The sequence below is a fragment of the Brachyistius frenatus genome, unplaced genomic scaffold (assembly GCF_029030835.1).
Source record: "Brachyistius frenatus isolate BFR_SWC_R1_liver_20210118 unplaced genomic scaffold, ASM2903083v1 Contig_35, whole genome shotgun sequence".
Lineage (NCBI taxonomy): Eukaryota > Metazoa > Chordata > Actinopteri > Embiotocidae > Brachyistius > Brachyistius frenatus.
In genome coordinates, this window is record NW_027210634.1 from 1,013,330 (window position 1) to 1,036,376 (window position 23,047).

Genomic DNA, 23,047 nt, shown 5'->3' on the forward strand with positions numbered 1-23,047 from the left:
CCCCATTAAAGCGTGAGATATTTACCCCGTTACTGTAAATGGGAGGCTATATTTTTATATTTTGATGTAGGAAATTGCATCGCAGCTAATGTACATGCGGAGTCAGGGATTCAGCTTGTAATAAGGCCTGATTGGTTGAAACCTCAACTTAAAAAGAACAAGAAATTACAGCTTATTCTTCACCTCGAAAGTCATAAATGACACATGACTCCAGACCCAAAATATGCCTGATATGACATGATTGATATGCAGCAATACATGCAAATGCAGACAGCCAAGCCCACACCCAAACAGGGCAACATCAGAGTATATGATAAAAAACAACCACACACACACACACACACACACACACACACACACACACACTTGTGGTATTATAGCCTCTGAGGGAACCATAAAACACATGCAATCAGCTTCCCTGCTCCAGGAGGGGACGGTGACATTTTTCACTGCGGAGCATCATGTGGCACATCAGAGTGGTGCTTAAGGCAGAGTTTTTCAGACAATAACAGGGCCGCCGCTGTCAGCATCTCCCCGGACGCGGCTGAAATACGACTCCTCTCCCGGCCAAAGCCCCTCCCCCGCCCCCTTCGTGTTTGCACGCTCTGGTTGGAGAAGCCATCACCATCGCCTGTGGCTGCGAGCTGCCGGCTGACCTCACTTGACACACACTTCATGTTGAAGACACTTGCGCGCACACACACACACGCGCGCACACACACACACGCACACACACACACACACACACACACACACACACACACACACACACACACACACACACACACACACACAAAAGTAAAAACATCATCCACAGGTGATTTGTAAGGACGAAGCTTGCAACTAGATTTTGAAAGCAGAACAATGATCAATATTGTTTCCGCATTCACATCATCTTTCAAGCTTTTTTAGGTTTTCACACACACACACACACACACACACACACACACACACACACACACACACACACACACACACACACACACACACACACACACACACACACACACACACACACACAAGGCCCTGCTATATTTTCCAGCTGTGTCCAGATGGGGGCAGGAGTGAGCTCCGGTGAGCACACAGCTAAACATCTGTCTCCACAGATGAATCTGACCCACAATCACGCTGAGTGGACCAAGTTCACCGCCTTCCCTCTCCTCAATTCAAGAATATGATGCAGGGAGTGGAAAGCAAAAGTGGTGCGGCATCAAAAAAAATCATCACAACAGTGAATGTGAACGAATGGGGTGTAATTAAGGAGCTAAAACGTATCGATTTATTTAATTTTTTTTAATCTACATACACATTACTTGAAGCATGAGGTATTTGGATTGGTCTGCCAATCCGTTTGAGGTGGATGGACTCCCGTGCCATTTGCTCTTTCTTGAGTTTTGAGCAGCACACCATGAAATAAACAGCACAATCCCTACAATTATAATTCCTCCATATCCCCAGGGACACCTGACCGTGGCTCCGTTTTTGTCACACGAGACTAAGACGGCAGCTTGAGGAAGAAAAAAAATGAAGTTTTCGTCATTTTTCCCTGGTCAGATGTCGGCGAAAAGGAAAACGCGGTAGGTCCTGCCCGCCCATCAGATGCAGGATAAGACCCTGGGAGGTCCGAGCTGCTTTCCCAACATATTTACACAGTCAACCCCTTGAGCTCTGGAGCCAGGCCTTCGGTCCCCCACTGCCAGCCAACCCCACGCTGGCACGCTGCCTCCCAGTGCCATTCTCCAGGGCTAACCGCACAAACCAAACAACACACCACAGAGGTCAGCGAGCCGCGCAGAGGCAATAAATCAACACACACACACACACACACACACACACACACACACACACACACACACACACACACACACACACACACACACACACACACACACACACACACACACACACACACACACACACACACACACACAGCTGCACAAGTGCTTGCAATGCAGATGTACATGCAATGCAGGGATTTAAACCTTTACCAGACATCAGCCCTCACCCCCCACCCCCCTCCAGACCAAAGTGCAGTCTGAAGGCTCAGAGCCGCTGCCAAGAGCAACAGGCCCGTCTGCCACCCCACTTATCCTCCACACAGCACCTTAACCATTCCCTCACCTCTGCCCTGTTTGTAGGTTAGATCCTCTCCACCGCTTCAACCCTCCCTGCCTCCATCACACTCTGTAACGTATAAGATTTTAATCCCACGTCTCGGTGGGACTGCGGGCAGCCGTTTTCCCCCATTTTCCCATTTCTTCTCGTGGAAATCGGAGCGCACGTAGATTCTGGGTGTTTGGTTTGGCCATTTGCTGAAATCTACATTGAAAAAAAATGAAATGTGCTGAGGGCACACTTCGGGGCCTGCTGACACAGTGAAGGAATGAGGAGGAGAAAAGACAAACATCTGACATGAGTTATCCGTGGTGGAAACTCCATCTTCCTCAGGGCTGCTGAGGTCTAGTCTGAAATGTATAAATGTAGTGTGCTCTGTCACTGATGCTTGACATACACCTTGGACAAGATAGAAGTCCGTTTTTATCCAACACGGTGGAAAACACAGCTGGAAATATTTCCAATTTAATCTGTAATAATTATGTATAAAATATGACCTAATACCTCAAAGTAGCGTGTTTTGCAGAAACATCTGGACTAATTTGCGTGTCTAAATCCAGTTGGGACAGACTGCAGTTCACACAGGGAGTCTAGAGATCGAATTCAAGTACACTGATTCCCCCACTGACTCGATTTTATCAGTCGGAAAACTGCAGTCTGACAGGAAAACCACACACATCTGTTCATGACACTTCAGAAGAAATACACTTAAAACTGTTTTAAAAGAATAATGGTGCTGAATTACTTTGCCTCAAACTATCAGCTGTTTTTTTTTATTGTTTTATGTCCACGTCATTTATATCAGTGAAAGTGGGCTAAATAACAGAAACACCTCTGCGTAGAAAACAATACAGTTCAACAGCATGACAAAGATTTTTTTTTAAAAATCACAACCTCCATGAGGGTGGGATTTATCTTATTTTAGACTGCTTCAGGTGTCAGCCAGCAGAGTGTAATATGACTGAGGGAGACTCTTGTTATCTTGCCTCAGGTACCTACTTCCTAAACTAGTCTGAACTGTTTGACGCGTGTCAATAAGCCACCATCGTCTGCCGTCAAACTTCTAAATAAGAGCTAAATAAGAGTCTGCAGTGCACTTCGAAAGTAATGAGAAAAAGGATGGTAAAAATAAATCATAACGGTCGTCGTGGATCGTACTTTAAAGGGGCAGTTTGGAGGTTTTCGAAGACAAAACTTCTGACTCCTGCTACGACCCACAACTTCAAAACAAAACCTGTCAGAATACAACAGGAAATGACACAGAATACACTGGCCGGAGCATTTTTTTGGTCCAAATTTGGGGGGGGAAATAAGCAAACAATCCAACGTACAATGTAATGTCTGCGCAAGAAAAATAGTCTGTGTGACACTAGCGAAGTAGGAAACCTTGCGTAACTGCTGAGATTCAAAACATATGAACAGACGGGCCTTAAACGGTATTCTATTGTACAGTTTTACACACCTGGAGACCTAAATAAACGATTGTTGTTACGTTTTTAGAAGACCACTAACTCTGTCCATGTGACATCAGATCTACCGTACCAGGTTTTTATGGAAACATTAGCCTTAAATGCAGCCCTCATATGTTTTGCACCAGACAGAGACCGCGAACGCCCGAGCAGGGCATCAAATTTCCACGCCTCCTCTAAATGGGGCTCCAGGAGAGAAGCCATTATTCATGCATTAAACAGTGAGTGAACTGTTACTGCTTTTTCACACCCTGTCGGCTTTATTTCGGGTTTTACAACACAAATCTAAAGCCGGGTACATTTGGACTAAAAAAAAAAAAAAAAAAAATTAGAGCCACAGATTCAAAAGCTTTAGACCTCCTGAGTGAAGCTACCAACAGACAAAACAAAAACAACACGCTGAAACAGAGGCCAAGTCAACAACTGTCGAAGTAGAGACAGAGCCAAAATGGGCTTAAATCGTATTTGGAGAGTCCTCTGCGAAAATAAAACATCCTGTCAAGTCTTTTACCTTAGATGACTGAAACATGTGGGAGTACGAAGAGAAGCTGAGGAAACAGGATGTTTAAAACTCATCAGGGATCATTAGGATATTAAAGCTCATTACGAGCATCGAGCGCATGTGTTGCATGTTTTTTACTACTTTTTTCCTGGCTCTGGCGGCACTGTGGGAGCCCCGCAACTTCCCTCATCCCGGTCCCATTAAAGGCTTCCCAACGCTTTGCACACTACTGCCTTATCATATTTAATATTCCATCTCTAATCTTGTATGTCTCTTAACCTCCGTCTTTTCCTCATCCCTGTCAACCACTCATTCACACACACACCCCTCCCGCCCCCACATCCAACCCCTTCCCCCCTCCCGTTCACACCATCAGCCCACGACAGCCTATCAGCAGATACCAAGGAAACCTCTGAATGATGTCATGCGGGCTGCCGTTCCAACGCTGATATCAGCGGGGTAGAGAGAGCTCCTCATTCTTTCCAGAGTGTGACCCAAAATTTTTGGCTCCTCTGCTTGCGAACCTGCGGCTCCAGCTTCCCCTCGCAATCCTCGACATGTTTTTTTTTTCTCAACACCGAAACCCTCCCCTCCGATCTCCTTCAATATGATCTTATAGTCTTTCTCTGATTAAAAAAAAAAAAAAAAAATTGATATCAGCAAACAGGATACAGGATAAGGAGGCCTTTTGCTTTGCTTTGGCTGATACAGGAGCCGCTGTGTTTGCTTCAGCTTCACCTCAGCCACTTTAGTTCACCCGCCGTCCCCTTGCGGGGAGGCCGAGCTCTCCATCGGTCCCACTTGTGTTCCCTCAGACCAACCGCAGACATTTATTTCCCCGAACACCACTCGGAGCCAAAGGATGGGCATCGACTGATGGTTTTTCTTGGCAAACACGCTCGGAAATAAGGGTGAACAGGGAACTCGGTGGGGGCGGGGAGGGGGGGGGGGGTCATTTTGTTGATGGACTCTGGCTTCTGAACAACACACTGGAAAAGAAAACACAAGCTTTCGACACCCACCAGAAAAACGTCACTGCTGGAGGTCACAAGCTGAACTTTGCTAAAGATAACGTCACCCAGTCTCTATTAAAAAAAAAAAAAATTTAAAAAAAAAAAAGTAACTACTGTTTCATTTGCAGCAGATGAGCACTGATTAGCAGCTAAAATATCTGCTTGCTCTCTTAAAACAACCTAAACACCACTTTAATCTCCTTCATAGTCTTCACTGGCACGAGAACAAACGCGGCAAAAAGCGCCTTCTGCGAGCTGCTAAGGAGGAAAAAAAGAAACAACATTATGGTACTTAGAGAGGAGCAGATAGTCTCTGTGTGACCACAAAAACCTTGTCAGAAACCCAACCACAAACCACCTCACCGTATAAGTACTACTTCTCTTCTGACGGCTGGATGTACAGAAAAGGCACGTTTACTTAAAGCGTTTACTGCAAGTCAACGATGTGATAAATCCGATTTTCTCGCCTTAATCCTTTGTATTATTGATTATCAGTGATTATAAGGACATTTTTTTAATTGGCATGTAATCTACTGTGGAAAAAAACGTTCCGTCTTTCTGATGAGATTGACTGGAAATCGAATACGTTTTTTTGTGTGTGTTTTCATGCTGACCCCTTCTCGGTGATAACTCATTCTGGCAACAAAAAAAAAAAAAAATTAAAAGTCAACACAGGATCCGACTGAACTTCAAAAGCGGAGAGAAAAGGGAGTAAGGGGAGGAAAGGAGCGCAGGCCGAGCATAATTTGGAAACTATGTGGGATATTTTCCATTTTCTGCGAGCGCCGGAGCCTGTCCTGTCTCCCGACTGGCAGACGCACACAGCGGGGGGGCATTTTAAAAACATCCCTCGGAAAAATATCTCGTCTGTTCCCACGGTTACCGCCGGACTGTTACCTCGGCTCTGATGGCCGGCTGAGATTTCAAAGTTGTTCGTGTATCACCTCGAGGGGGCGTCAAAAGTAAGAGTCACAACTGGATGAATGCGGTCATCTTGGAGGAATTTACCAGCAGCTATTCGGGGGAAGCAATAGCTACAACACACAATGTGCACGCGTACCGTGCATGCACACTGTACGAATAAAGCATCTTTATTTATGCCTTATTGAGTAGTTCACAGTCCACAGTTTTCCTAGAAATGTGAGCAAAGTCTGTGTAATATAACACAATGTTGTACTTCACCGCCCTAACAATTCATATAACATAAAAATTGATGTATGTACAGCACGTCTTGCCTTTGCTGGAATATAGGAACCTGGTTTTGCTTGCAAGGCCGTGATTGGTTCGTGGTTGCGAAAGAGGGCGAGTAGTTAAGCTTTTGTTTTAGTTTTATAACCCATCGTATATCCATCTCGCCTGTATGGTTTAGGAGACTAACTTTAGGGATTGCGGAGGGAGGGATGATGTCATTTTTCTTTCTTTTTGGTCTGTTCTGTGCCGAGCAGCGATAAGGTCAAAGGTCAGCTGGCTCAGCATCAGTCACATCAGTCAGCCTCTGTTACTAATTATTATTGAGGGCCTCAGCCTCACGGACTAATCCCCCTTTAAACAAGCACAACTCTGAAGGGACAAAGACAACACTATTCCTTGTGCCTTGTGCTCTCTGTTTGGTGGTGGCGGTGGCGGTTTGTGTGTGTGTGTGTGTGTGTGTGTGTGTGTGTGTGTGTGTGTGTGTGTGTGTGTGTGTGTGTGTGTGTGTGTGTGTGTGTGTGTGTGCGTGTGCGTGTGTGTTTGTGTGTGTGTCCCTCACAGGGGTCATGTTTAAGAGGCAAAAATATCCGAACAAAAGGTTGTTTTAGGAACCACACAAAAGCCCATTATAGGAACTGTCCAAATGGATTCTTCTTCGTCTTTTTCCACACAAGGTAAAGCAAATAGTTTCTGAGCCCTAGCGATGATCTCCAGGTATTATAAACTCCAAAAAGGCTTCCTGTCACTATAGTCAGACGGGCATAAATCTTTAATCTCCCGCCACAAAGCTTTCATGAGCATTAAAAAGAGGAGAAAGGAAGAAATAAAGCTTTAATCTAATGATTAAAACACGTAACTGCTTGTTAGAAATCTCTGCGAACAAAAATGCCGCAGCCGATTCAGGTGAAGAATCCAGAGATGAAAACAGAAACGGAAATAAAAGAATTTGACTTATAGGTTTCGCTGCGTGGTCGCCACGTGGAGGTAAAACTTTAAAGCAGATGCAAACGCTGCAAACAAATGCAGCACAACTGGAAACAGGATTTGGGGACATGATGTTGTTTTGTGGAAGATGTGGAATATACAGCACCTCAAATTAACTTTGATTTGCGATTGTGCGGGTGTGAGTGGGTGGCAGAGGCTTTGGGGGGATGTGGGGGAGTTGGAGAGGGGGCGGAGGGGGGGATCAGATCCACACATGTACAGAGGATGTGGTCACTACCACAGTCCCCCATTTCGTGCGCCGCGTTGCGCGGAACGACCATCGAGGATGACCGTCGTTTTGCACCGCAGCCACATGTGCGTCTGCCTTTAAATGAAGAATCCAATTAGATTTTATCTGGCTCAGTCAGGCTGGTTTAACTTGGCCCCGAGTATCGGCAATAAAAAAAAAAGAAAAGAAAGAAAGAAGATTGCTTTGCTGCTACGTTTGTGAAAATAGCATTTAACGAGAGATTCAAAAATGTGCACGGATAGCAAATGGACCAAAAATACAGCTAGTGTGAATCTGGCATAAATGGCACCCGCCAAACCATCCCGCACACACACACACACACACACACACACACACACACACACACACACACACACACACACACACACACACCTAAATGGTCCGTTAAATTGCAAATCAATACAAGTATACGAATTACAAATAAAAGCAGATTAGGAGTGACAGTGCAAGCGCCTACCTCAAAGACTTCTTCATCAAGTATTCTAGTTCCAAACACGATAATTCCTTTGGTATCGATGATGGGGCTCGGGCTTCGGAGCAGCTTCTGGGTGGTCTTCTTTTTACAGTCCAGAATGAGGGTGATGGTCTGCTTGTGCACACTGATGGCCACTCGATGCCACCTGGAACGGGAGGCGAAGTTAATTCACACACTTACTGGGTTACACGTTGCCCCGATAGGCGAAGCGCTAACAGGCTAAAAAAAAAAAAGGGGGGGGGGGCACCTTTTGTGCGTTTGTCCCTTCGAATTCGAAATATTATCCCCTTTCTGTTTTTCTTGAAGTGAAATCGGATCTCATTTCGCTGTTGAATCCTATTATTTTTTTTTTTCTTTTTGCGATATAAATGGAGCTCCACGCCGACCGCGGGGCTGAAGTTGAGGATTAAATGAGCACTAGTAGATCAGGTAGCATGTTGCAAGCAGGTTAGCAAGTGCTGTTAAACCGCTATGACAAAAATAAACTAGTGTCAAAGCCTGGATGAAGCCCGGTTCTGTCGGGAGGTTTCTTCCTGTTAAAAGAGGAGTTTTTCCTTCCCTCTGTTGGAGGTTCGTCTCCCTTTCAACCCCCCGTGTTGTCCTCGGGTCAAAATGACCCGCAGCTGTGTTCAACCAAGTTCTATTTTATTTTCATATTTTTGGGGATCATTGGTGACAAGGAGGCTGTGAGGGTTTCTTTAAAGAATGATGACCAACGATCCCCCCCAAAAAATATAAAAAATATAGAAATAAAATAGAACTCGGTTGAACACAGCTGCGGGTCATTTTGACCCGAGGACAGCACGAGGGTTAAAGGGGAGGTTTTTTTTTCCCCCTCCTATCTTACGTGGGAATTGTTGCACTGTTTGGGTTCCTCTGTGTAATGCTGTAACGTTCTGTTGTAATAGAACTGAATAGAACTTACACCTGGACCCTGATTAGAGGGGAAAGATGCATAAACAGAAAAAGCAGAGCCCGACACCCGTTTATTTGCGGCGCGGCGGTCGAGTGACGGTCGAGCGCACATACTTTCCGTCCGCCAGGTTGACTCCTCGGAAGAGCGGGTAGTCCTCGGGGCTGGGTTTGCCTGTGTGGTCCTCGTACAGGAACACGGGGGAGCGGCCCACTTCCAGTCCGAGCTGCTGGATGCCCTGCTCGTTGTACACAGACAACAGGAAGGACTGGCTGCCCTTCTTGGGCTTCACCGTGGCCAAGATGGAAAAGTCCTCGGGGAAGACATCAGCTGGCAGGACGGACAGACAGGGAGAGAGAGAGAGAGAGAGAGAGAGAGAGAGAGAGAGAGAGAGAGAGAGAGAGAGAGAGAGAGAGAGAGAGAAAAAAAAAGGTTTTCGGAGAGTTAGAAGTTAGTTCATCATCATGCGTGTGGAATGAAATAGTCGGGTTTGTGTTCAGGATTATTATTCTGGGAGACGGACTGTGATCTTTCGGAGATTAATGTTTTCACTGTTGCTTTCGAATGGGGGAGAAATGTCAGAAAAACAGACAGAGATCGTTTAGATTTGGAGGAATGGAGGAGATGTAACAAGATAGGATTCATCTGAAAAGTGGAGGAAAGAAAAGTTGGAAGAAGAAGAAGTACAAAGTGGATCATTTCCAGCGCAGCACAGGATGAGAAGCATAATGACAAAAGCATGTGATCCTGGGAGACTTTTGTCAAACTATCCTTGAAACTCCTCCTCGACCGCTTCTCTCGCCTCCCACAGCTGATGGATCTAACAGACATTAAGACTCTCCAAGGATGGCTTGGAGAGGAGTAAAAAAAAAAACAACACTTTTTACAGGAGGAATAATTAAAGACAGATTCGTATGGAAATGGAAATACCAACAATATATTGGTATAAACACCAGGAAAGATGTGAAAAAAGGAGGTGTTGGCCGGTTCCGCTATGCAGCCTTCACTATTTCCTCCATTTTGCAGAAGTATGGAACACATCTGCCGGACGAATTCCCTCAGCGGGTTGTTCTCAGGACCCCAGAAAGAGGGCGGGCTTTCCCACTATATGAGGAGACTGTTACTCACTAATGTGGAGGTCAGACTACACTTCAGGCTAGCAGGGCTTTCTGATCGCTTAGTTTGGGGAAAAAAACAAAACATTAAAGCCACTATTGTTATGAGAAACAAGCTATGCGGATTATGCTAAACATAAGCAAAGGAACCACTTGGATCTGTCGCTGTTCAGTCTGTGCAGAGGAGAAGTTTCCAGACGACCGGAAAAGAGAGAGAGAGGCAGCGTTTGTGGCTGCAGTGGGTTTGAAACTCCTCTAACAGCCAATCAAAGTCCCCCGAACCCAGCCACCATTTTCAGAATAAAAAGGAGACAGGATGGAAATTGATACAATGTGGTAACTATGGGGAAGAAGAAGGAGGAGGAGGAGGAGAAGGAGAAGAGAAGAAATAAAAAAAAAGAAAGAGAAGAAGAGGAGAAGGAAGAAGAAAGAGGAGAAGAAGGAGAAGATGGAGAAAAAGAAGAAGAAGAAAGAAGAAAAGAGACATTTTCCACCTCTCGTCATCCATTCCCTCTTTTCGTACTCGTTTTCTTTCACCCAGTCCGCAGCATCTGCACGTCTGTTTGCCTTCCTGCTTTTTTCTATCATTTCTCCATTAATGCCAGGCATCAGATCACATCATGTGGAGAGCACATGCCTTGGCAGTGAGCTCCCTCAGGAATTCTGCTTGGCATCATGAGAAACATTGCTTTAATTGACAGATGCTTCACCAGGGACGGTGTAAAACGGAGAGCAGAAAGAGACACAGCCCTTCAAAAAGCCTCCTTCACATTGGAGCAGTTAGGTGAGGAAGACGTGTACGAAAATCTTTAGCTGGCTGGTTATATGAAATGAAACAAAAAGAAAGGTGGGAAATAGCAGAGAAAAAACACAATGAGGGAAACGTTTATTGCCGCGAGACACGTCTGTCACAGAGACGATGACTCGGCACTATTTAGGGACAGGCTGTTTGTGAGGGGGTGAAAGGTCAGCTGAGGGGTGAAAGGGAAACCGTGGCACAGACGGAGAAGGAGAAATGAGAATAACTCAATTTCAAAATAAAAGCACTCAATTTCAAAATTAAAGTGCTCAAAGTAACGGCAGATTTATGCCTTTACTATACGAGGACCTGAGGCCCTGAGAGAACATCCCTCAGAGTGATGGGACAAGGATAGGGAAAGAAAGAGGCTATCAAACTACAAAAGGAAGCAAGAGAAACAAAACAAAACAAAAAAAGATGGACTGAGCTACCTTCCTCCTCACGCATAGCAAAGTGGGAAAAGACGGGGAGGAGGAGGGGAGGCGGGGATCGTTCAGAAAAAGCTCTGGTTTCTCAGGAATGCGTCTCTCAACCTGCTACTTCAGTCCACCAGATGAGAGATATTCCTCATTGCTCATTTAGTGTGTGAGGGGGTGTGTTTTGTTTGTTTGTGTGTGTGTGTCGACATGGTGGGAATGAAAAGGCTGTGGTGCCAGAGAGTTCTGGCAATTTACACTGGCATCACCAGCCCAAAAAAATAAATAAAAAAGGCCTGGGAAAAAGGCAACCTCAGACATCTGAACCAGCCAATCAGGCGAAAAATATCTCGAGAATTATTTTTATTTTATTTTCTTGGACGAGTCTGTGGTAGAAGAATCAGGGCTGATAGTGGGAGGTATTATTTACAAGTTAAAGCAGTTATTCTTCCTCACCTGCAAAACCTACAGAGTCCTAAAGAAAAGCAGGAAGGGGCTGGAGTTATGCAGCACTTTGACTGATGCGCTCCACTTTCTCTATACTGTCACTGTGTATACAAGCAGGTAAATGGGGTAGAAACTCTCTGCGTCCTGTAATTGGTCACTCAGTCATCGCTGTGTCCAAATCCCTCCTTGTGTATGAGACAAGCTGCATTCCTGTGGAGCTGCATATGGCTGCAGAGACACGACAAGTGGCCCAACTCTTAAGTGGCTCTAATGGAAAGTTTGGACTTAGAGGTTCCCAAATAACATCTCAGACGTCTGCGGCTTAAAAGCAGCCTGAGATATGAAACGGAGAGAAGTAGGATTTTTTTTTTTTTTTCATCCTTAAGTAAAACACACAGTTCTGTTTTGCTTTTGCTGTGTGAGCAGCTCACTTCATTTATGTGCAAAAGACATACAATTTTAGGAAACATCAACAAGAGAAGCAACTTATTATCTACGATCCACCTGTGATCTGTTATTACTTCCTTCCTCTGGGGTCATTAAACGTGTCCTCACCTCACATTTCCTGAAGGCAACAGGGTGAAAAGTTTCATCTTACATAAGACAAAACTGAGATGTCAAAATACTTAAAAAAAAAAAATGTATACCACAAAGACATGACAAGTGAACTGCTGGTTATCTATATCAGCTATAATAGATGTAATAATTAATGACTGGTTAATGGATATCAGCAGAATCTGCCAAATGTCATCCCATAATCACTGGTTAATTACATCTTTGTGGTTTGTATTGAATAAAACCGTCTCTACTAATAATTATCATATGAAAAACTGCCTTCTCGGATGTTGTGCGTCTTTAAAGTCTCAATTTAATAGCGATTAACACGATAACAAGCTAGTTTTTTTGTTCAAATTAAATGGTACGCTGCCTGTAAAATGAAGATATTTTCTACAATTCTACATAAAGTTATGTCCCTCATGAGCTGTGTTAGCTAATAGTATTACTTTTACGGCTTGCGATCTCAGTTTGGTTATTTTAAATCCGCTGCACGCTGCAGCAGAAGCCCCCAAACTGAATGTCCAGTGCCATCTGGCCGCAGCAGCTCAGATCCCAAGTGGACACGCAAAGTTAAAGCTAGCCCCGTTCAAAGACACAGTGAGAGCTGCTGCATTATTTATTTTTTTCTTCCTCGCTGTTTATTGGCTACCTTCCATTACGGCAAATAAACACTGACGGGAAGTGAAGAAAAAAAACTGGACATAAAACGATAAAGAGATTTATGTCAGTTTGAATTTAAATTTCTCTGCCGATACGTTTGACCTTGATGTATGTGGATCCGGACAGAGTCACAGGACGAGGACAAGTAAAAGTAAAAGCGAGCAGACACGTTTCATTGGGGTTTTTCTTTTTTCCTTCACTTCTTGTTCACACCATGAAGGTAAGAAAGGTCTCCTCTGTTTTCAGAGCCGCAGAGCTTTCAGATGAATCATCTCTTCCACATGTTTGCCTAATGATTGCATGTCTGCACTCGTTCTTTTCCAGCACATCATCACAGACTGTCTGTGGTTACGGGGTCACGGGCCAGAGTGTTCCCAATCACTCGCTACTCCGTTTATTTTTTTTATTAATAACAATGTAGTCGAAACAAAACGAGCGCGTTTGTCTGCCTTCGTTTTTCCTATATGTGACTCTTTTTTTTTTTTCTTTTTAGCCTTCTGGCATCAGGATGCTGCGTTGATCATTTAAGGAAATAGCACCTCCGGGCTTCGGGCCAAAGTCATAACTCAGTAGCAAAGTTAGTTAAAAGGGGGGGAAAAAAAAAAAAAGAAATGGATAAAATGATGTCAGAAGTTTAGCTGCCTTCTGGAATATATTAGCTGTACGGGGGCCACATCACAAACGCTGCAGGCGGATTTTAAAGCTCCTGAAGTCCACAGACAGTTAGTTTATTCCGTTTGCACCTTGAGACCGCCGCGGTGCCGGCTCCCAACTCCACCGGCTGTTTTTTTTTTGTTTTATGTAGACTGTTATTTTGGATGATCCAGAGGAGCGTGTGGGTAATTACAGCGTGTGGGTCTTAAACAGAAACTCGGATTGGGCGCCGCGCTGTCATAAGAGCATCAAAGTGAACGGTGTTTGTTTGATTGGGGTAGCGTGTGAGAGCATGCGGGACACAGGAGCCCTCGGTGGCTCTATGTGCTTGAAGCCCCGAAGGAAGAGCCGTGGCACAGATCAAAGGTCCGCTGAAGGCCAGTGTAATGTCTGAGAGGACGGGGCTGTCATCCAATCTGAACTTTGTGGAAGCTCATTCTTTGTGGAAGTGTGATTATGTCTCACTGCAGCTTTTTTTTATTTATTTTTTTATCTGTATGCATGCTGCAGTAAAAAGGCACAGTCATTTTCTGAAATTGGTTGTCTGGTTCACAAAATTATGGCTTTCTCATGTAAAAAAAAAAACAAAAAAAACAAGATAAGGGAGTATAGCTTGTCTCACTAGACAGAAGTTATACAAAAGAAGAAAAAAAAAAAGAAAAGCAGTGACTCCGAGACACGGCAGTCTGGGAGGAATAATAGAAGGGAAAAATGATGACGCTGGAGGGAAAATAAAAGCAGAAGGAGGGAGAAAGGCAAGTAAGGACTCCTGGAGAGGGAGGAGAGAAAGAGAGAGAGGAGAGTACTAGTGCAGCGCACCACAGAGCAGGAACTCAGAGCCACGTCAGCACAATAGAACAAGGCAGAAGTGGAACCCCAGACTTCCCTCCCCTATTTCCACTGCCTTTCCATCGTCCAGCTCCTCCTACTACATCAAATATTACAGGGATCTGGTGGGTGTCTTCATTTCTACAATCTTATTGTATTTCTACAACATTTTAATGCTGCAAAATGAACTCTGTCACCAAAAAAAACATCTTTACAAGTCCTACAGTAAAAAATGGAGACATACTGCACATGGGGAGCCGAAGGATTAAACAGCCCGGGCCTAAAGTCCTATAAACTCAAGGTAGAGTTGATATAAATGATAAATGTTATGGGAGCCAATGAAAGTGCAACCTGGAGGTGGAAAGAAAGGAACAGAGTAGGTGGGAGCAAATACAAAATGCTCTCCAGCCATGTAAAAACATTATATCTGCCGTTTACTGTGAGGCCGGGGTGAAAGTTCACGAAGGACGACCAGATGGCGAGACCGCAGGGCGAGTTAAAGGACACGACACCTGTAGTGGCTAAGCTGAAGTGTAGTATGGGAAAAATGTGATTATAAATGGCTTTTGTGTGATGTCTGAAGAAGTTCTCGGATGTAGAAAAGATCCAGTGAATGGAGGCAGATGCTCACCTGTGTACAGCTGTTTGGTGGGGGCACTGAGCTGGGCGTCTTTGGATACTCGGTAAGCCACATCGGGTCCTTGTGTTGACCTCCGATGTGAGCAGAAACCCGTTGTTTTTGTAACACCCTCAGGTAAACTGTGAAAATCTAAAATCTTCAAGAGGTCTTCTGGTTCCGCTGTAGAGAAGAAAAAGAGGCATAGAGAAAAAAATGTTAGATTTTTTTTAAATTTTTTTATTTTATTGGTTGAAATGACGCTTTGATATATACAGTATATATATGACATGTGAAGACACACAGAGAAGCACGCACGGCAACATTTACAGTCACACTGTTTGTGCATCACAGATATAGATGGAGCCGTTGTACAAACAAAGCAAACGTTTTGCATATTAAGCAAGCCTTAATTATGGCAAAACAACTTTTCCCATTCCTTCTATTTTCTGTCTTCTGCTGACTCAGAAGCAGCAGTTACTCCGCAGGAGCCTCCACTGCTGCGGTTCAGAGAAGATTTCTGTTATCCACTCAGGCGCTAAACAGAGATGTGCCCGTTTATAGATCCCCATGATCACGGGTTGCACTTGCACCAAAAAAACCCGACAAAACCCACGCGTCCATCCACTTTCCTGCCACGCTAAATCCACCGCTGCCTCCCCCTCCGACCACAACCGTGCAATTAGCACACTCTCGGGGCCGCTCGTCCCAGCTGTAGCCGGGGCCACCGCAGGAGTACACTGGGTCAGAACAATGTGACATGGCGTTTGACCCTGGACCGCACCTCTCACAGGCCAAAACCACCCAGGACAAACAGCTGTTCCTGCAGCCAGATGCACACACACACACACACACACACACACACACACACACACACACACACACACACACACACACACACACACACACACACACACACAGCGAGTTGCACACAATGACACACGTTAGCGTCTAGCCTTTGCCCGAGCGGAGGTCTGGACAGAAAAGGGACACCGGGTCTTGTCTGTAGGGACAGTCACATTGGGATTGGGGTTGTTTTAAAGGAGGACAAACACTAAAGTGAGGAGACAAACTAAACACAAGGATTTTATGGCACCGGAGTTTTAAGAAATGCAACAAAAGAAAGCGTGCCGTTATATTCCGCTGGATGCATTTTGTTTTTTGTGTTAAAAAGGCAACCCGAATTAAAAGCACGCACACATAACCCACACACAGGTGAAGCAGTCCTTGTGTCAGGCTATAAAGACCACACACACTGTTTAAAAAAAAAAAAATTTTTTAAAAAAAGAGCAGCTTTCAATAGCTTCCATCCATCTTAGAGTGAAAGGGCTGCTAAAAGGAAGGTGGAAAGGTGAGCGGGCAGATCGGAAATAGTGTTTTTTAATGCAGTCTGCGTTTCCTCGCAACAGCCTCCAGCTGGATGTCATTACAAATGAGTCACGTGTAGCACAGATCAATTTAAAAAAAAAAAAAAAAAAAAAAGAATCTCTAACAGAGGTTTCCATTTAAGAACACTTTGGCTGCACGTGTTCCTCCACAGCTGCACAGTAATTGTGAGAAGAAAAAAAAACCTTCCGCGCCCACTGAAGTCTGACTGCATGTTGCAGAAAGACTCAAGAAAACGGAGAATATTTAATATGTAGTTTTTAGTTTTTTGGGAAGAGAAAATGGGAAATCTGAGTCTGGTAACGTTGGTGTGTGATAGTTTCATTGGCGGTCATACTAGGTAGCGGCATATGGATCTGCAAAAAGCAGCTCATCTGAAAGAAATCTATTATTCCAATCAACCACACCCATCTGTTCTTTTTTTTTTTTTTCCTCGTCCATCCTTCGCGCACAAAGATACCCGCGCTCATTTTCCTGCTGTCAGGCCCGTACTGCAAAATGTCAGCTTCTAAAGAAGTTGAAGAGTCTAAACAAAAAGGCAGCTTTGTCTGTCATCAGCTCACAATGAAGCGACAGACACGAACCCACCCAGCAGCCAGAAAATGTCTATCATTCACCATGATGACAGAGGTTCGTTTAATGAGGCTGACTCCCAGAGCTCTGCGGCACCGTAATGACACGTTGCGCTGTCAACCGGTGGGAAATGTACCACTGTCACGAACGGACCCGATTCATCTATCTTTACTCTCCTATCTGTGTTCTACATCGTTATCACTTATTGGTCTGGCAGGTCATGAGAGATCACGTGACTCGGATTCAGGGGAAAGAGACAGAAATCAAATGATTATTACCCGTCAAACCATCAAAATGATTCTGAGATGGCTTTTTTATACAGATATGATCTCTTCGAAAAAATAGGATGATGTTAGAAATAATTAAAAGTATTTAAATGTCGTATTTACCTGCGACAAAAATTTGACTGCTTATTAAAAGTATTTATAATGATAAAATTATATGTAAAATACCTTTACCAAACATTTTGAAGTTCAGTAGAGGTTGTCCGGTCAGTTGGCAAAAGTTTCAAACTCCAACTATCTGTGACCGACAATACAATTATTAGAAAATGATTCCTACATTTTTAATAGCAAAGTTCTTCATTTCCCATCAATATCTAGGTATGTAACTCCTACTGCACTCTTGCAGTCCAGAACTTGCTCTATATTATGCAAAAGTTTGTAAATCTACTGCATAAATTTAGCATCTATTGTATTGCTTGATGAAGCAATCATTATCAAGTAATCACAAAATCCAGCTGAAGTCTCTTTATTATTTGTTTCTATGAAAAACACGCAGACAGCGACCGTCTCCAAGCTTCTAATATATGAGCAAAGTGACACGTGAACTGGCACACGAAGTGTTTTCCTTTTAATTCCATTTTTTAACAAGGATCATGGTTGACCAAAGGCAAATCTCCGTTTTGGGCCCTTTTCTCAGACAGCCACAGATATTCACTGTGAAAACCACAACAGTCTGCTTTAACAGTCATTCCCTCTAATCTGCAAACGTCCGACAGCACAGATTAAGAGATAGATCAATTGATCAGAGACGGTCCATACAACGGCTGGAAATAACTGTTACAGTTACACAGGGACGACTGTCTCTGTGGTCAGATTAAAACTAGGCGACCGTCGTACAACCTGATAGTGATGTTCAGGTGGTGGCGTAATGTCTTTGACTCTCAGACCGTTATAACCAGCCGGCCTCCAGTGTTAAAATTCTACATGTACTGTAGTCTCCACCGACCACACACGGTCTCCACATTTCCTTATTCGGACTGTGCCTGACTGCTATAGACTCCGGTGGTGACAGATCAACAAAAAAAAAACCTCTCGTGTCTCTACTATACTCGTATAGATGTAGAGTATTTCATGGTACGCCACGACATTAGATGTTTTTGGTGCGATTTGTTTGTCCGTCTGTCAGCAGGATTGTGGAAAAATGACGCGCTCGATTTTCATGAAACTTGGTGGAAGGGTGTAGCGTTGGCCAACGAAGAAGCCATTACATTTTAGAGCGGATCTGAATCACAGGTCAGATTCAAGATATTTTTTTAAATTTTTATTAACATCACAAGTTACGGCATTTGGTCATACGTGTTCTGGATCCTTTGTGTGACGTCTGACGTCGCAAGAAACCTGTTGTATCACTCCCCGTTGCCAGCGCACTGCGCTATGCCGCTGTTCTTTCATTTATCTTAGCTCTTGCTGTATATCTTTGCTCACCAACACTAAATCTGTCTATACTGTGGCTAATTTTTGAAATTGTAAAATATTTGCTCCACTCAAGCTCCTCTGTTGTAGAATTTCTTTTTAATCTTATACTTAACGTGCTATTTTAAGTCTGCCAGCTTAGCCGTTAGCGTTGGCTTCTTTCTCTGCCTTTGTTTCTACATCTTTCTAGTACTTAGTGCGTCAAATGTTTAGTTTATTATCTGCCTTCTTTAACGACAGTGGTATTTGTAGTAAATATACCATTTGTTAAGCAGTGGCGGCGAGGCTGACCGCACCATAGAAAACAATTCGTTAGCCATGGAATCAAGCCGTGGGAGCTGTTGGGTTGGGTTGCTGGTGTTGGCCAACCCCACTTAGCCCCAGCAGGTCCCGAGCAGCCGGGAAGCCAGGCCGGGTGGGTGACAGTACGAAGGGAGCCTGCGGTAACCAGTCAAGGCAGCTCGCCGCCCCTGCTCGGGTTTTGTTGGAGCCCTCTTCCTGTTAAAATGCTTACTACTGCGGGAATTGTTGAACTGTTGGGTTTCTCTCCAAAATACTGCAATGTCTTGACCCTCCTATGTAAAATGAGCTGAAATGACTTGCTTTGGGATTCGGCACAATACAAATAAAATTGAATTGCAAATCCAGTCGATGGTAGCAAAGTACCATAGTGACAAAACATAGGCTAGACTTTACCTATAGCTATATATATATATATATATATATATATATATATATAGGCTATAAAAAGACTTCACATCATTATCCACATTTCATAGGTATCAGTAATCCTCTGGGATATACTTGCTCAGACATTAGAAGACGTTATGCAGTCCTCTGGATCCGTGTTTTCAGAGCCGGAGCCGTTATACCAGCTGAGATGCGAGGCTTCAGCTAAGCATGATTGTACTTTGACATAATTGTAGTGGATTTATTCATATATCCAGCCACATATAGTGTACATTGTGGTTGTAGATTTGCATATTGCATTGGTCTTGGCAGATGTCTGCGCTCTCCGAGTGTCCTTCTACTTTCAGCATTGCTTTGTTTGGACAGGTCTTTGTAATGCTGTCACATTTTTCCACTCATGTCTAAGGTCTGTCTTTTACACAAGAACACAAACAAATGAAGCTGAAAGCAAACTACCACGGCTTATTAGATGCTTCCTACAGGCTACGGACATTTTATTAAGTTTACAGATCACAATAACACACAAATATTGATACGTGATTTGACAAGGTACCTTTGGGCTACAAAAGCCTACGCTCACAATTGCATGACAACAAAATGGCAGTCATAATAACAACAATAACATCATAATCACATCCAGCTCGGCACCACAGGGGACGAAAACAGGGGGGAGGGTTGTAAGGAGCATCCAGTCGATGCTAACTGTGTCATGACCCCTGCCGAGGATTGTTGCTTCAGCTAATCCACACTGACACCATCAAATCCCAGGAGAGATCAGCAGCTTTAGGGGAAGGAAACAACTGTCATCGGGACACCGGTACTTCCGTACCTGTTAAACACTCTTTTCATCCATCAGTCATTCTCTAATATGATCAAATTGTTCCACTTTCTCATTTCCATTTTTTTCCAGTTTCCTTTTATCCTCATGAGAAATCCTATCCTTCATCCAAGGTTTTAGATCCGCTTGGATCTAAAAGCGACCACAGGGCTAGGTCACCTGAAGGTGTGCCAAGTGGAGACGGCCGATAAACTGCATGCAAGAAAAGCGGAAGGCGAAAGGAAAGCGTAATACAGTATAGCTCTGTCAGGAATCCAACAACAAAATAAAAGACCTGCAGGAAACCCAACTGTGAAAGAGCAAATGTCTTGTCCAATAAAGTACTGATCCGCCTGATGCAAGGAGGGGAAAAAAAGAAAAGAAAAATCCACAACCTTTTCCCTCAGGCACTTCAGAGAGTTACACTTGCAAACATTATCGCCCCGGTCGACATATTCTCACACACCTTCATTCATGGATTTCTGTCACCGGCACTCGACCTTCTAGCGGAAGCTGTCCTGACCACATCCTCGGCCACAGGTATGGCTCTCAATCCCACCTTGTTAAAATGAGATGTTTACCCACTTAGCATGGCAGTTCCCTCGAGGGACCAACACCTCTGGCACCCGACGCTAAAAACACTTCTCCCTCTGACCGCAGGCCGTCACATCCAAGAGGCAGGTTCTCCATACGTACACAGAAACTGTTTACATGACACGGTTCTGTGTACATTTGGTCACGGCCGGTCGGCTCTGTCCACCTTCGCCTACTTTCATGCGAGTGAATGCGACACGGTGAATGCAGTACACCCTTTAAGCTTTAGTCCTCTTCGCAAATGTGTAAATAGAAAAATAGCTATTTTCCTTTGCTTCTCATCGTTCACCTTACACGCCAAAGTGTGTAATAAACCCGTACGTCCACTACAGCATACCGCGTCAGTGTCACGCTTTGCTTCGTCTCGGTATGAAAAACCACGTGGTTAGGCTTAGGAAAATATGTTTTTGAGAAATCTACGTTGCTTTCTTTCTTGAACTCGAACCCCGGTCTCCTAGGAGAAAGTTGTGGCATTGATCAATGCAACCACACCGAACCAACTTCCATTGTCGTGGGAACAATTCGCTTCGCGTTTGGTCTGAACACACCATCAGACTTTAGCGCTTTCGTACTTTGTCACATGACCTCCTTTAAACCCGATCATACGTACTTTCCACGCCCAGGCGAGGCAAAACGTCACACTGACACGGTATCCTCTAGTGGACTGACAGGTGTGTTACGCAATGCTGAGCTGTTCATCCGTACACATTGCTTTCATCAACACACTGACGCACTATTCCAGATGTATGCAATGCTTCGATTAACCACAGGGCCTCTGCTGTACGCAAATAAATAGCATCATAGCATCATAGCTACAAGACAGTGTAAATTAATTTAACGGCTAATAGGATTCACATAGGAGTCATTCATCTTGGTGTAACTGCAACGTCCAACTTGCACAAACCTATTTCTTGCGATGAAGCTTTAATTTTCCAAACCCTTTTATTGTGAAAGATGGATGGTGTATCCACTGCTTCCCCGACAGTCGGCTATTCCCCATTAATTTGCACTGGAAAAACGCGTAAATTAACTGTACAAACTAGTCCGAAAAGTGCTGAATCTTTGATGTGACGCGCTAAACGGAGCGGTTAACTCTGTTTTCAGCCTTTTATAGGTTTGTTTGTCAGACATGGGTTGAATGAGGTTGCGGGATAGTAAAGGATAATTAATTCATAAAAAAAATATTGTTTAAGTGGTGAAACATGACATCACAACAGCGTTGCAAAAAAAAGGAGGCGTGATGTGCTTGTATAAATATCTTCCCCTCCCTACCTGACGACTCTTTCTACCTTTTTTCTCGCTTTATGTGAACAGTAGCTCAAGTGCCAGATTCATAATCCCGCTTTCGGCTCAGTGCCAAGACTGTGGTGGATCCCATTCCCCTAAATACCCATCTACTCTCTATATCCGCAGATGCACACATACATATACACACACCGGCTCTGCAGCAACACTTACTCTAGACGGCACCATTTCGTTTGACAGGAGGAGGGGTGCCGGACCAGTGAATTAGGATTTTTTTCATGGAGTGGGTGGGGGGGTCAGGGGGATTAACATTCTTCCACTTTTTCACTGCCCCCTATCCTCCTCCTCCGGCCCTTCCTGAAGTGAGGCCTAACTCTCCAGGCACATGCTTGACCTGGCGCTGAGGACAAGGAGTAATTAGCAGCCATAAAGAGGACCCTGCCTCTCTTGGAAACCGGCACAGCTGAAAACAAGAATGCCCAATGAGAGACTTCCCCCTCCTAGAGGGCATCACAGATGAGGGAGGGTGTGAGTCTTCTTTTTTTTTTTCACCTGATTCTGTTATAAAACTTGAAGCCAACTCTTGTGAAGCTGGAGCCTCACTGTGAGTACAACAGGTTGCAATTAAGACCCCCCGACTTTAATTACTTAAAGCAAGACTATGTAACTTTTAAAAGGTGATGTAAGACATTTTTACTCTTTCAAATTAAAAGGGGAACTCATAACAAATAAAAAGCACTTTTTGCTCGATTTAAAACACTCAGCAGTTTTATTATTGTTTGATCTAGTATGACCAATGCCTCATGCTGGGTAATGTTAGCCAATATTCACAAACTAAAAACAGGTATCGCCATGTAACTGACTCTTCTGTTACAGTTATAAATCATTTATTGTTATCCCGTACTTGACATCGAAGCCACTGTAGCAGATGTTCAGCAAAAAGTTACAAAGGTTTCTCCTGGAAATTGTTTAGATCCGGACTCAAAAGTCTTTAAACATGTGACATCTGCTGTGTGCAATAGCTCCTCTGATCTTTCTTC

The 23,047-nt window shown here is 44.1% G+C and overlaps 1 protein-coding gene across 1 annotated transcript in view; it reads right to left on the bottom strand.

The window, feature by feature from the left end:
• col5a1 (procollagen, type V, alpha 1) overlaps nt 1–23,047 on the bottom strand; it is a 78,490-nt gene that overhangs the window by 45,120 nt on the left and 10,323 nt on the right. The window contains exons 2-4 of the mRNA XM_069700797.1: nt 15,021–15,188; nt 9,029–9,242; nt 7,982–8,144 (exon numbers count right to left, since the gene is read on the bottom strand). Coding sequence (XP_069556898.1) covers nt 7,982–8,144; nt 9,029–9,242; nt 15,021–15,188 — 545 coding nt within the window. The remainder of the gene's footprint in view (nt 1–7,981; nt 8,145–9,028; nt 9,243–15,020; nt 15,189–23,047) is intronic.